The sequence below is a fragment of the Jaculus jaculus genome, chromosome 12 (assembly GCF_020740685.1).
Source record: "Jaculus jaculus isolate mJacJac1 chromosome 12, mJacJac1.mat.Y.cur, whole genome shotgun sequence".
Lineage (NCBI taxonomy): Eukaryota > Metazoa > Chordata > Mammalia > Rodentia > Dipodidae > Jaculus > Jaculus jaculus.
The window spans coordinates 108924565-108937593 of record NC_059113.1 but is presented as its reverse complement, the minus strand read 5'-3'; the positions used below and the strand labels follow the sequence as shown (position 1 = coordinate 108937593).

At 48.2% G+C, this 13029-nt stretch overlaps 1 protein-coding gene across 1 annotated transcript in view; it reads right to left on the bottom strand.

Annotated features, from left to right (window-relative positions):
* Med12l (mediator complex subunit 12L) overlaps positions 1-13029 on the bottom strand; it is a 291510-nt gene that overhangs the window by 252367 nt on the left and 26114 nt on the right. Inside the window, exons 3-4 of the mRNA XM_045131454.1 lie at positions 9908-10012; positions 5393-5584 (exon numbers count right to left, since the gene is read on the bottom strand). Coding sequence (XP_044987389.1) covers positions 5393-5584; positions 9908-10012 — 297 coding nt within the window. The remainder of the gene's footprint in view (positions 1-5392; positions 5585-9907; positions 10013-13029) is intronic.

Genomic DNA, 13029 nt, shown 5'->3' with positions numbered 1-13029 from the left:
GTCCATGCACTTAGGAAGGGAGGCAGAGGAAGGACCGCAATTTCAGGTACTAGTCCATGCGCTTAGGAAGGGAGGGAGAGGAGTACTTGAAGCCAATATTCAATAAGGAAAAAGAACCACGAGTATGTTTGCACTGTAGCAAGACATTTGTCAGCTACGTGTTATTTACAGCATAACCCACCTTTGCGCTTTCAGATGTTGAAAGCTACATATCTAACTCAGAAGGCAGGCAAATGGGGTTTCATGACCCTCTTCCAGGTGATTTTTCAAAACTCAAAGGGACAGAGCAAATACAAGCGTGTCCCATTCTACATTTTACCCATGAGCTTATTTCTGTATAAAGCTTTCTAACTGCAGCATTTTATGAGACTAACAGTTTCTAGAAAGCTTCTGAAAGTGCTTTTAGAACAAAATTTTACATGGAGGCTAAGATGATGGATGGGTGAATCTTTCTAATAAACACTGGGCTAGAACTAGCTGGGTAATTAACTCATTGGTTCAAAGTAGGCACTTGAGGCAATCAATTATTTCTTCTAGACCACAAAGGTACTATTTAGCAGATTAACGTCCCAATGTACCACTGAATAGTTGGAAAGAGTTAAGTTGCTCTTTCAGAATGCATCATAAATAACCTAAAACTAGCCTGCTTATCTATATAATTCATAAGCATCACAAGAATCAGCAAACAAGAGAGCATCTGATGCAGCGCAGCAGGGTGGGGCCAGCAAGGCCGTCAGGTACAGGAGCACTGCACTCCACGGTGGCCACCTCTGTGCCACTGGGCTGAAGGCATTATTCCCAGACTCTTCACTCATGAACTCTGAGCGTTCCAACCCTATGTGCTGCACAACGTGGTTTATGGGTGAAACAAACAAGTCACATGCACCACAATGACAGCAACAGTGGTTCTGGTACTTCTGTTGCCCACTCCAGGGACTTCCTCACGCCAGCCAAAGTCCTTTCAAACCCTGGAAGAGGATCCTAGACCTGGCTACAGGTATCATGAGACCCCGTGCCCCACCTCTGCTCTTAACTTGATTTGGGGTTGAAAAAAATCAATGTTTTAAACCAACTACCTCATTCATTCAGCAAAGCACTTAATCCTACTTTGCTAAATCCTTTATACAGTAGGATTTTTTTTTTCCATTATATGTTACTAATTTGACTATGCACACACTTAGCTCAAGGTGTGGTCCCTACAATTAAAAGAAGTCACTTTTGTCTATAACCCCTAAAAACAAGCCACTTTGCCTGGTCTGACCAAAGAAGCACCAAGCTGCCCCCATGCTGAGGAAACCGAACCTGGCTTGGCAAAGGGGTGCAGTACATCCAAACAGCATTTTATGGGCAACTAAAGATATTCTGATCAGATGCCTTCCCTGCCTTGGGTGCTGACTTCAGAACCCAAGCCCTGTGCAGAAAAGTCCACAAATCCAGGAGAAATGAAAGCACACAGGCCAGAGCTGCAAACTTCCTCCCTGCAGAACACCATTTTAATAATACATTTTAATAAGAGAACTTCCTGAAAAATTAGTTTCCAAGGCACATCATTCATGGAGCAGAAAGCTCTGTATTTACTACCACTTAAGACAGAGATGAGAAAAGCACAGAGTCAAATATTCAGCTCAAGACCTGATGCTTTTCAGTAGAATTTCTAGTAGGGTACCAGTGGCTAAACCAGTAGTTTTCTGCATCAGGTGGTTCTCCATTCATACACACCAAAAGGTCACAAGATCAAAATCTGTGTTTAGGGCTGCAGAGATGCCTTAGTGGTTAAGGCACTTGCCTGCAAAGCCTAAGGACCCATGTTCCACTCTTCAGATCCCACGTAAGCCAGACGCACAAGTTGATGATGCAAGTGCACAAGGTCACACATGCACACAAGGGGCCACACGTGGCTGGAGTTCAGGTACAGTGGCTGGAGGCCCTGGTGTGCCAATTCATTCTCTCCCTCTCTCATAAAAAAAAAGACCAGTCTTGGGCTGGAGAGATGGCTTAGCGGTTAAGCGCTTGCCTGTGAAGCCTAAGGACCCCGGTTCGAGGCTCGATTCCCCAGGATCCACGTTAGCCAGATGCACAAGGGGACGCACGCATCTGGAGTTCATTTGCAGGGGCTGGAAGCCCTGGCGCGCCCATTCTCTCTCTCTCCCTCTATCTGTCTTTCTCTCTCTCTGTCAACTCTCAAATAAATAAATTAAAATGAACCAAGAAAAGACCAGTCTGTTGGACTCGCCTCAAATAAAAGTCTGTAATTAAATGTAATCAAATGCAAAATTAAAGTGTGCACCTCCAGAGTCACTACATAGTGACCTTCACAGATGACAACAGGATTTCTTTTGAACAACACTAACTTTCAGAAGGGAGAAAAATGAAACACTCGAAATTGTGAGATGTTTAAGATGGAACGGTGTACAATGTGGGGCCGTTAATCTTGCGTTAACAGCAGAAGTACAGATCTGGCTCACTGCTCCTCAAAAGAGCCAGCCAAGTTCAGTCAAGGGCTGCGAGTCTACAGGAGCAGGTATGAAGGACGGACACGACTTAACTCAGGAAGGAGTCCTGCACTGATGGATTGGTCCAATCTACAACGTGGGCCGACTTGGGGAGGAAATGATGTTTACACTGTGACTTATTTAATTTATCATGAGGGGTGCTCTATTTTCAGGAAAGAAACTGACTTCAACTGCTGAATCTTGGCGGTCTGGTCATTAGGCAGCAGCCCAGTTTCTAAGTCAGTTGAGAACTTCAAAAGGAAATCAGATGTCTACTGTGCACTTCCCTCCCAGCGACAGCAAGCTATGTTCCTGCCGGCGCTCCCCTCGGACGCTCCCTACCATCAGCATAGCCTACGTCTACACAGAGCCAAGGGCCGGGGGCCACGGACATCAAGGGCACCTGCAGCGAGCAGGTGCGAACTAGCGACCTGCTCAAGAGCTGGAAGAACACCCCTGGTTGCCAGAAGTTTCCTTTCTCAAGTCAAGTGCTAACTATGACTGAATATAAAACCCTGTCTGGGCTCCTCCATGTTAACGTTTCCAGTGCCATAGTATTTTACAGCAATAGAAAACCAGCCAGGAACATGACCCATCCCACACAGGGAGTCACTGACGTCTTGAGAAGAGTGGGAAGATGGCTCAGGACCAGGGCAGCCAGCTGCAGTTAGAGACCTGTCTGAACACTCCACAGTGAGGAGGCCACAGACAATGAAGTCCTTTCTTCAACGAGGAAAGAGCTTCCACCATCTCAAAGGATGAAATTCTGAGGAAGGGAGGGAAGAATCCCTGGTTTTATAAAGAAAACATGCACCTTTGCAAAGAGCTGGGCTTCCCTGAGGAACACCTGACCTGGCCAGAGGCAGCTCTTAATGAACTGCTAATGCACTGTCTCTGGGTCATCTCCATCCTGAAAAATGAGAGACCCGCACCCCTAAAGCAAGGGCACCAACCCCACATCCACATCAGCATTCCGCTTAAGAAAACATCCAAAACATGTACCTTTGAAGCTTTTGACAAACGAAAGCCCAGAGAGGCACTGGGCTGGTGGCACACACCCTAGGAACTGGTCACCAAAGGTCATCAAGTGTTAACGGATGCTCCAGGACTTACAATCAATCCAGAGGCCACGGTGGGAGTGCAGAGTAACCATTTACCACTGAGGAAGAGGCACTCCACGGTTCAGATGGGGCAGGCAGCGACACTGGTTGTGTGGCAAGACTTGGTCACACCACACAGTGTGCTCTCAAGGATTGGTGGGGCCTGTAACTGACCACTGACCCCTCTCAAAGGCAACATGGTGGTCACACAGTAGAGCAAAGTAAAGCCCATGGAAGCGGTGGGCTCGAGCGTCAAGGACTTACTTTAGGAAAACAAGGAATTGTAAGCAGTTTCTTCGGAATGTGCCTTGCGCCAAACGCAAATGAGCATTTAACACTCAGAAGACAAGAGGTTTGGGCTGCAGAGATGGTTCAGTGTTTAAAGGTGCTTGCTTGCAAAGCCTGACAGCCAGGGTTCGCTTTGCCAGTACCCACATAAAGCTGGATGTATAAAGTGATGCACGTGTCTGGAGTGTTTTGTTTTGTTTTGTTTTGTTTTGTTTTGTTTTGTTTTGTTTTGTTTTGTTTTGTTTTGTTTTGTTTGCAGCGGCAAGAGGCCCTGGTGAGCACTCATATTCATTCACCCAAGTCCCCCACCCTCCCTCTCTCCTTGCAAATAGTAATAAATAAAACACTTAATTTTTTTAAAAGGAGACAAGAGGTCCCTAAAACAATAGGGTTTCGGGGGAGAAGAAATCAGAGAAGCCCCCCAACCACGTGTGCAAGTTCAAGACTCTGAGGGAGGCTCCTGCCTTCGCTACTGAAGTGCCAGCGGTTGGGTGCTGCATCAGCCGCAAGCTCAGCTCACGGACCCAGAGGTTAACTACTTTCCACGGGGGGAAGAGCAAAGAACAAGATCTAAAGAACAAAAACCACTTCATATACACCCCCAAGACTGGAAGCTGTGAGTAAACATGCCCGTTTGGTTCAGAAACATTTTCAAGTACATATGGGATCAAAATCTTTCCCACTCACTAGGGAGGAGACTTAGGCCAAAGGGTGTGGATGATGGGTGGCTGGGTCGGTCAATAGGTGGGTGGATAGACACACACACACACACACACACACACACACACATCACAGGCACTGATGTGTGTGTGTACTTTGGGAGATTAAAAAAAGCCTCAGTGTATCTCAACCTGGCCTCGAACTCAAAGCAATCCTCCAGGCTCAGCCTCCACAGTACTGGGATTACAGGCAGGAAGCACCAGAGCCAGCTTGGGTGGATTTTTTAATTTTGTATATATAGACAAGGAAATATCTTCAAAGCAAAGACTCTTGTCATATTCTGAACATCTTCAGAAAACTAACAATGTCAAACCAGGCTTTGTGGCACATGCCTTTAACCAGCACTCAGGAGGCTGGGTTAGGAGGAACCCTGAAAGTTCAAGACCAGCCTAGAAATACATAGTGAATTCCAGCTAAGCCTGGGCTAGAGTGACACCCTCCTATCTTGCAAAGAAAAAAAAAAAAATGAAGAAGAAGAGGAAGAAGGAGGAGGAGGAGGAAGAGAAAACTGAAAATGTAATGTGGAAACATGAAGCCTTGCTGACTACTTTTGATTTTCACATCACGCCTGTGTCAACTCTGCCAGCTGCGGGCAGTGCGGGCAGTGCGGGCAGTGCGGGCAGTGCGGGCAGCCGGCGTGTCGGTTTCCGAGCGCCCCGTGCAAGCCGCGCGCAGCGGCGCAGCAGGAGGGCGGCACACGTCAGGCGCTGCGCCCCCTCCTGAGGCTTCCCTCCCAGAGACAGCCGGGACGGTTAATGATGTACACGAACGTGATCGCAAACAGCTGCGTACCTTTTTTGCCAAAATTGTAAGTGGTTTATTTCCTGCGAGGTCGGAGAACCAGCTATGGATGGCGCTCTGAGGGCGAGCAGTGACCAGCCAGTAATTATCTTTGACGTTGACTTGGGGTTTCTTCTTTCCCGTGTCCTGGAAAGTGTTAAGCTTTAGTTTCTCTGCTAATATGCTGCTAAAATAGGCTCCAATCTGTGGGGAGGTGGTGAAGAAGAAACAAGAAAAGAAAAAAGTTTAAAGACAACAAACCATTATCATAGTTCTATACACTTTGTCTTCATTGTGTTAACTGAAAATCTCCACAGCCCATCAGAACACCAAAGGGGTAAATCCTTGACGTCAAGCAGAATGGCGTCCATACATTAACGGGGATGCGAGACTCTGCCTTGGACCCCTGTCCCCGGGTAGGCCGAGGGAAGGGACACATCTTCAGGCGTCTCTGGTCATCCCGAATGCACTGAGGGTGGCCTTCGCCGTCTGCCGTCGTCTCTCCTCTCCTCACTCCTGCCCACAAGCGGGCACGTTGATACCTGTGTCCCCTTCCCCTTCCACTGCGTACGTGAGCAAGCGTGAGCATCCAGCAACGTGACATGTGTGGAGACACAGCTCACTGTGCACATGCGGTGTGAGCACTTCATAGCCATGTGTGGACCGCTTCCCCCTCATCCTCACAGACACACACAACCATGTCTACATGGCCTCTCGTTAAATCAGAAGACTGTAAATTGACATCTGGAGTGTCTGTCCCGAAATGTTATGATTATGAACCAAATGAAATTGAATAGGGGCCTGGGAAGATGGCTCAGCAGTTAAAGGTACTTGCTTGCAAAGCCTGATCACCCAGGTTCAACTCCCAAGCCAGGCACAAGAAGTGGCACAAGCGCTTGGCATTCACTCGCAGTAGCAAGAAGACCTGGTACACAACCCCCCACAAACATAATAAAAAAATAAACACATTTTAAAATTGAACAAGTAGAGTGAATAGCCATGAACATTTATTATTTCAGTCATACGCAGGTCAAGTCTGGGAAAGCTGAAACTTAAAAGGTCACACAACCATTCCCTAAAGGATAACTTTCTATAATTTAGATATAATGATTCAGCCATTTTAGGTGCATTTAACTGCACTGCCAAATAGCTCTTCTTTTAAAAGGTTTATTACCAATTTATATCCTTTAAAACAAGGTATAAAAAAATTGAACTTAACACTTGTTTCCACCCACCCAGAACTATTAAGGTTAAGAGGCCACAGGCGAGGCCCTTCCGCATAAGAGAGTACACCAGAGAGGGCCACAAAGACGCGGATTCAGGAGAAACCAGGCATGGCACTTGGCAAAACTTTTAGATTTTTTTAAAAAAATTTTAATGTGTGTGTGTAGACATGTATGTGTGTGAGGGTGCACAATGTGTGTGTGGACATGTGTGTGTGTGTGTACACGCATGAAGAGAGTACAATCTCAGGCATCCTTCCCCAGAACACTTATTTAGCAAATTCCTTTGAGTTGCAATATTCCATCAAAGGCATAGGGCAGCTCCTGAGACTCGGGAGGTCAAATCTGAAAGAGCTGAAATTCAAAAGGTCACAGGACACTCCCCGCCCCCAGGGTTATTAGTGGGGTAAACACTCGCCCAGTGTTGTGCAGCAATTGAAACATTCCTTCCTGGGGGAGAAAGGAGGCCCCTCATCCCCCAAAATTCCACAACAGGGAGACTCCTCGACCAGCCTAGCTTCCTGCCAGCTGAGCCACGAACTCCAGGGCTGCCTGACTCACCGGTGCAGGTGAGTGAAGGGGAAGGTGCCTTTGAGGCATCCATTGCTCTTGTAAGCAACCCTCCCCTTGCTCTGTAAGGAACCCCAGTAAGTCCTTGATTCACTACCTTGGTATTGGTAATCAGTGTGTTATCTGAGCCCCATCTGGGGTAAACACATGTGTGTTCTCCCCAGGTAACATTTACCACACCAAACACCATCACCTGTTTTGAGACAGGGTAGCCCACTGGCCTGGAGCTCACCAATGAGGCCCAAATGGCTGGCCAGTGGACTCAGGGTCCTTCCTATCTCTGCCTCCCCAGAGCTGGGATTACAAGCATATGCCAGTGCCCCTGGCCTTTTTTTCTTACCAACTGAGCTATGTGTCCAGCGCCCTCCTGACACTTTGACCTGGTCTGTTAGCCTTCCAACTGTGTGGAAGTGCACTATGCTGTCAATCTGGAGAGCTCCATTACGCAGCCCAGGCAGAAGACAATCTAGTGATGCAATGATATGCTTCTGGAAGTTTATGGCACAGAACAAAAGCTATGTGTCCAATAAAAGCACAATAATTCAACAACAAGCGGACGTCATGATGGCAGAGAGGAGAGGAGAGAGTCCCTCCAGGCCAGCACAGAAGTGGCTGGAGAGATGGCTTAGCAGTTAAGGCATTTGCCTGCCAAGCCAAAGGATCCCGCTTAGATTCCCCAGGACCCACGTTAGCCAGATGCACAAGGGGGCACACACATCTGGAGTTTGTTTGCAGTGGCTGGAAGTCCTGGCATGCCCATTCTCTCCCCACCCCTCTCTCTTTCTCTCTCTCTGTTGCTCTCAAATAAAATTTTTAAAAAATTAAAAAAGAAGAAAGAAGTGGCAGAGTGTTACCTAACTGCAAACTGTTACGGTTCGGAATGCACCCAAAAGAAAAGGGGCTGCAAATAGGGTTTCATGGCTTAAAACATACAATGTGTAAAGACTGGAAAAAGACAAACCTAAAAAAAATCATCTGTCTTGCCAATGGGACTATGTGCACAAAATCCTTCCATCTTCTCATTTTTTATGGTATTTCAACTGATAGTTTGAGAAAGGATGAATCATTTATGTATCTGTGTGCACGTGAGGACACAGGAAGCAGGTGTGTCTAGAAAGGAAGGGGTGTGCACTTACTTGTACACACTGTCATTCTCTTCACTCGTATGTGTGATGTCTTAACTTCACAACTGTGCGTGGATCTTGACTGCTCAAAAAGTTATAAAAATCTATGAAAGAAAACATCAATCCTACCTATGTGTCTAATTGATAATTAAATGTCTTTTTAAGTGTGATTATTTTAAAGAAGGTCTTACTCTCGTCCAGGCTGACCTGGAACTCACTCTGTAGCTTAGGCTGGCCTCGAACTCACAGGAGTCCTCTTACCTACCCTGGCCTCCAGAATGCTGGGGTTAGAGGCATGAGCCAACATTCTCAGCTTCCATAACCTTTCACTGATAACTTTTGAACGAGTACAGAATGCATTCTGTTACCTTCTCTCATCCCCTGCCTCCCCTTCACTGAACCCTTTCTCCAACCATCCCTCTTTGACTTTGGTGTCTTCTTTTCTTTGCCCTCCTCTACCATCCACAACAGAAGGCTGATGAGTTCAATATTGTTCAGGTCTGATGCAGGTAATGAATGACCTGACTACTTTTTTTTTATTATTTATTTATTTATTTATTTATTTATTTGAGAGAGGTTGAGAGGAAAAGGAAGAGGCAGAGAGAAAGAGAGAATGGGCATGCCAGGGCCTCCAGCCACTGCAAATGAACTCCAGATGCATGTGCCCCCTTGTGCATCTGGCTAATGTGGGTCCCGGGAAATCGAACAGGAGAACTGAGGCTTCACAGGCAAACGCCTTAACCCTTAAGCCATTTCCCCAGCCCCTGACTACGTTTTCTTTTAATATTTTTTGTTATTTTTATTTATTTGAGAGTGACAGAGAGAGAAAGAGGCAGAGAGAGAGAGAGAGGGAGAATATGGGTGCGCCAGGGCCTCCAGCCACTGTAAACAAACTCCAGAAGCATGTGCCCCCTTGTGCATCTGGCTAACGTGGGTCCTGGGGAATCGAGCCTCGAACCAGGGTCCTTAGGCTTCATAGGCAAGTGCTTAACCGCTAAGCCATCTCTCCAGCCCCTGACTACGTATTTTTGGTGACAGGTCTGAAATTTTAAAAGGACATGAATGATATTAAAGGAATCCAGAGAAAGCAGATTAAATCTACACTACAAGACCAGAATATAAGAAAGTTTTCTTTGGGGCTGGAGAGATGACTTAGCGGTTAAGGCGTTTGCCTGCAAAGCCTAAGGTCCCAGGTTCAATTCGCCAGGACCCACGTTAGCCAGACGCACAAGGGGGCACAAGTATCTGGAGTTCGTTTGCAGTGACTGGAGGCCCTGGTGTGCCCATTCTCTCCCTCTCTCTGTACCTGTCTATTTCTGTATGTCTCTTTCTCTCTAATAAATAAATAGAAATAAAATATTTTAAAAATAGAAAGAAAGCTGTCCTAGACTCATCAGCGTGGACAGTGACAGATGGTGGTCAGGACTGTGTCAGGACCACTCATGTGGCGTACCATCCTTGGTTGAATCCCACAGCAAGGCAGCATATGTACGGGAATTCTAAAGGTGAAGTGTGGCATAGACATCAGTAGTTGGTGGATATGAACTATCTATCAAGGAAGAGCATCCTCAGCTCTCTTTCCAGATACAGGAAATGATGGGTAGCGTTACCTTGGACGGGTTAATGACAATGTTCCTGGCCGAGCCATGCTCGTCCCCCGTGAAAGCGGGCTGGTTGTTGAAGCCTTGCTTTACGTTCACAGCCGTGAGCTCATCCTGTTAGAGAGAAGGCATCAGTTAGGAAGAGGACAGGAATGTGACAACTTAATCCAGACACAGCAGCCTGAGTAACAAGGGAGTTTGTCGATCTCTGGGGGAGAAAGCAGTTGAAGTGCCTAAGAAAGTACAAAGTTTATAAAGCAATTCATAGATGCACAAAGAGAGATTACGACATGTGGTACAAGGTAATGCTGACGTAGGTGCAGGGTGTACAAAGGCTGGATTTAGAATTTCCCCAGAAACACACCTCCAGGGTGTGAGGGCAGAAGACCCACCCTGGATGTGGATGGCACCATCCCTTTTGCTAAGGTCTGGGACTTAAAAGGCAAGGGGGCCAGCTGGCACCAAAGTTCATCTTTCTCTGCCTCCTAGCTGCTGATACAATGTGTCCAGCTGCCTCAACTCCACCCCACCACAATGAGCTGCATTCCCCCCAACTATAAGCCAAAATAAGCCCTTCCTTCCTCAAGTTGTTTCTTGCCCAGTATTGGGTCACAGCAACAAGATAGTAACTAACACAGGCACCCTACTTTTAATTGTTCTGTGGGTTTGGAAAATGCTCATTTTAAGTTGGGGGAAGGAAAAAGTAGCAGCACCAGCTCCCAACACACAGAAACAGGAAATCATAGAATTTCTGAACTGCAACTGTTGCAGAGTTCATCTCTGACTCTTTTCTTGCTGGTTCCTATTTGATGTTGAGCAAAGCTGACCCACGCAGCTCACCCAAGACCCCGTATGTCACAGACACATGTGAAGGGCTCCTCAGGATACTCGCAGGAGAGCCAGCGTGCCCGTACCGACAGCTGCAGAGATACCAGAGCATGGCAAAGCCTTTTACGCAGTTTGATTCAATGATCCTTATCACTCCAGTCACTGGATGTTCACGCCCTTCCACAGGTAAGAAGGTGACCCCCTCTAAGTCAGTGCAGCCACTGGGGAAATGCTGCCCTCTCTCCCACAGGCACCCATACCATCAAAGAACAAGTGCCACGGGAAATGTGGTCTCAAAACACAGTTAAGGTGTTTGCCTGCTAAGCCTAAGGACCCAGGTTGTATTCCCCAGGACCCATGTAAGCCAGGTACACAAGGTGAAACACACATCTGGAGTTCGTTTACAGTGGTGTGCCCATTCTCTCTCTCTCTCCCTCCTTCTCTGCCTCTTTCTCTCTCAAATAAATAAAATAAAATAAAACTTAAAAGAAAAACACAGTTATGACACCTACTGTGGTTATTTGAATGAGATGTCCCACACAGCCTCCTGTGTTTTGAAAACTTGGTCCCCAAGTGATGGCAATTTGGGAGATGGAAACTTGCTGAAGGAGGTATGATGCTGGGGGAGGTGTGACGCTGCGGGAGGTGTGATGCTGGGGGGTTGTGTTGCTGGAGGAAGTGTGTTGCTGGGGGAGGTGTGATGCTGGGGGAGGTGTGATTCTTGGGGGTGTGACGCTGGGGGAGGTGTGATGCTGGGGGATGTGATTCTTGGGGGTGTGACGCTGGGGGAGGTGTGATGCTGGGAGAGGTGTGATTCTTAGGGGTGTGACGCTGGGGGAGGTGTGATGCTGGGGGAGGTGTGATTCTTAGGGGTGTGACGCTGGGGGAGATGTGATTCTTGGGGGTGTGATGCTGGGGGAGGTGTGATGCTGGGGGAGGTGTGATGCTGGGGAGATGTGATTCTTGGGGGTGTGTTGCTGGGGGAGGTGTGATGCTGGGGGAGGTGTGATTCTTGGGGGTGTGACGCTGGGGGAGGTGTGATGCTGGGGAGATGTGATTCTTGGGGGTGTGACGCTGGGTGAGGTGTGATGCTGGGGGAGGTGTGCTTCTTGGGGGTGTGACGCTGGGGGAGGTGTGATGCTGGGGGAGGTGTGCTTCTTGGGGGTGTGACGCTGGGGGAGGTGTGATGCTGGGGGAGGTGTGATTCTTGGGGGTGTGACGCTGGGGGAGGTGTGATGCTGGGGGTGGTGTGATTCTTGGGGGTGTGACGCTTGGGGAGGTGTGATGCTGGGGGAGGTGTGATTCTTGGGGGTGTGACGCTGGGGGAGTTGTGATGCTGGGGGAGGTGTGATTCTTGAGGGTGTGACGCTGGGGGAGGTGTGATGCTGGGGGAGGTGTGATTCTTGGGGGTGTGATGCTACGGGAGGTGTGCTGCTGGGGAAGGCGTGATTCTTGGGGGTGTGATGCTACGGGAGGTGTGCTGCTGGGGGAGGCGTGTTGCTGAAGGAGGTGTGTCGCTGGAGGTGGGCTCTGAGGGGTACAGCCCCACTCCAAGCCCAGTGGACTAGACTGCCTCCACCCATCTGTGTGGTGCTCAGTTGTCACAGGTAACATGCTTTCCCAGCCAAGATGAAGCTCCCCTGGAGACAAGGGAAGGAAATAAACCTTCCCCGACCAAAAGCCTGTGGCCCGTGTTCTGTCCCAACAGCAGCTGTGCCCTTTACAACCCCTCTCCTGGACAGGCACGTCTCCCAGGTTGTAACACTTCAAAATATTGTCCAGCCTTAAAAAATAAAGTCACAAACCAGCTCCTTCTTTTCTACCTAAATTATCACTGGCTTGTGGAAATCAATCAGAGTACCTGGAAATGCAGAATGAGGAGGAGGAGAAGTTGAAGGGAATGAAGCCAGGCGGTGTGGGAGACCACAGGACTCGTGGCTGCCACAGCACAGCAGTCACTAGCATCCCTAACTTCACCGGTCATGGGAGGGGGTGCTGATCCAAGTGCTAAGAGGAGTCGGGGAACCATGGGACAAACGTTCAAGCCACCCGAGCACCTGACCAAAGCCCAACGAAGTCACCTTGGCTGAGAACCTGAGGTCTGCTAGAAACACCACCCAGCTCCAACTGATTATGTGTGCTTTCACTAATAACTTGGCAGCCAGGGCTCTGCGGGCCTTCGGTGGACTCCACCTCAGGAAATGTGTCTCTGTGCTCATCACATCTCCTCCAAGTGGATGAGGCCACAGAAATTGCGACCCACTGAGGATGGATGGCCACAGCATCTCGGAGAGCTCATGCTG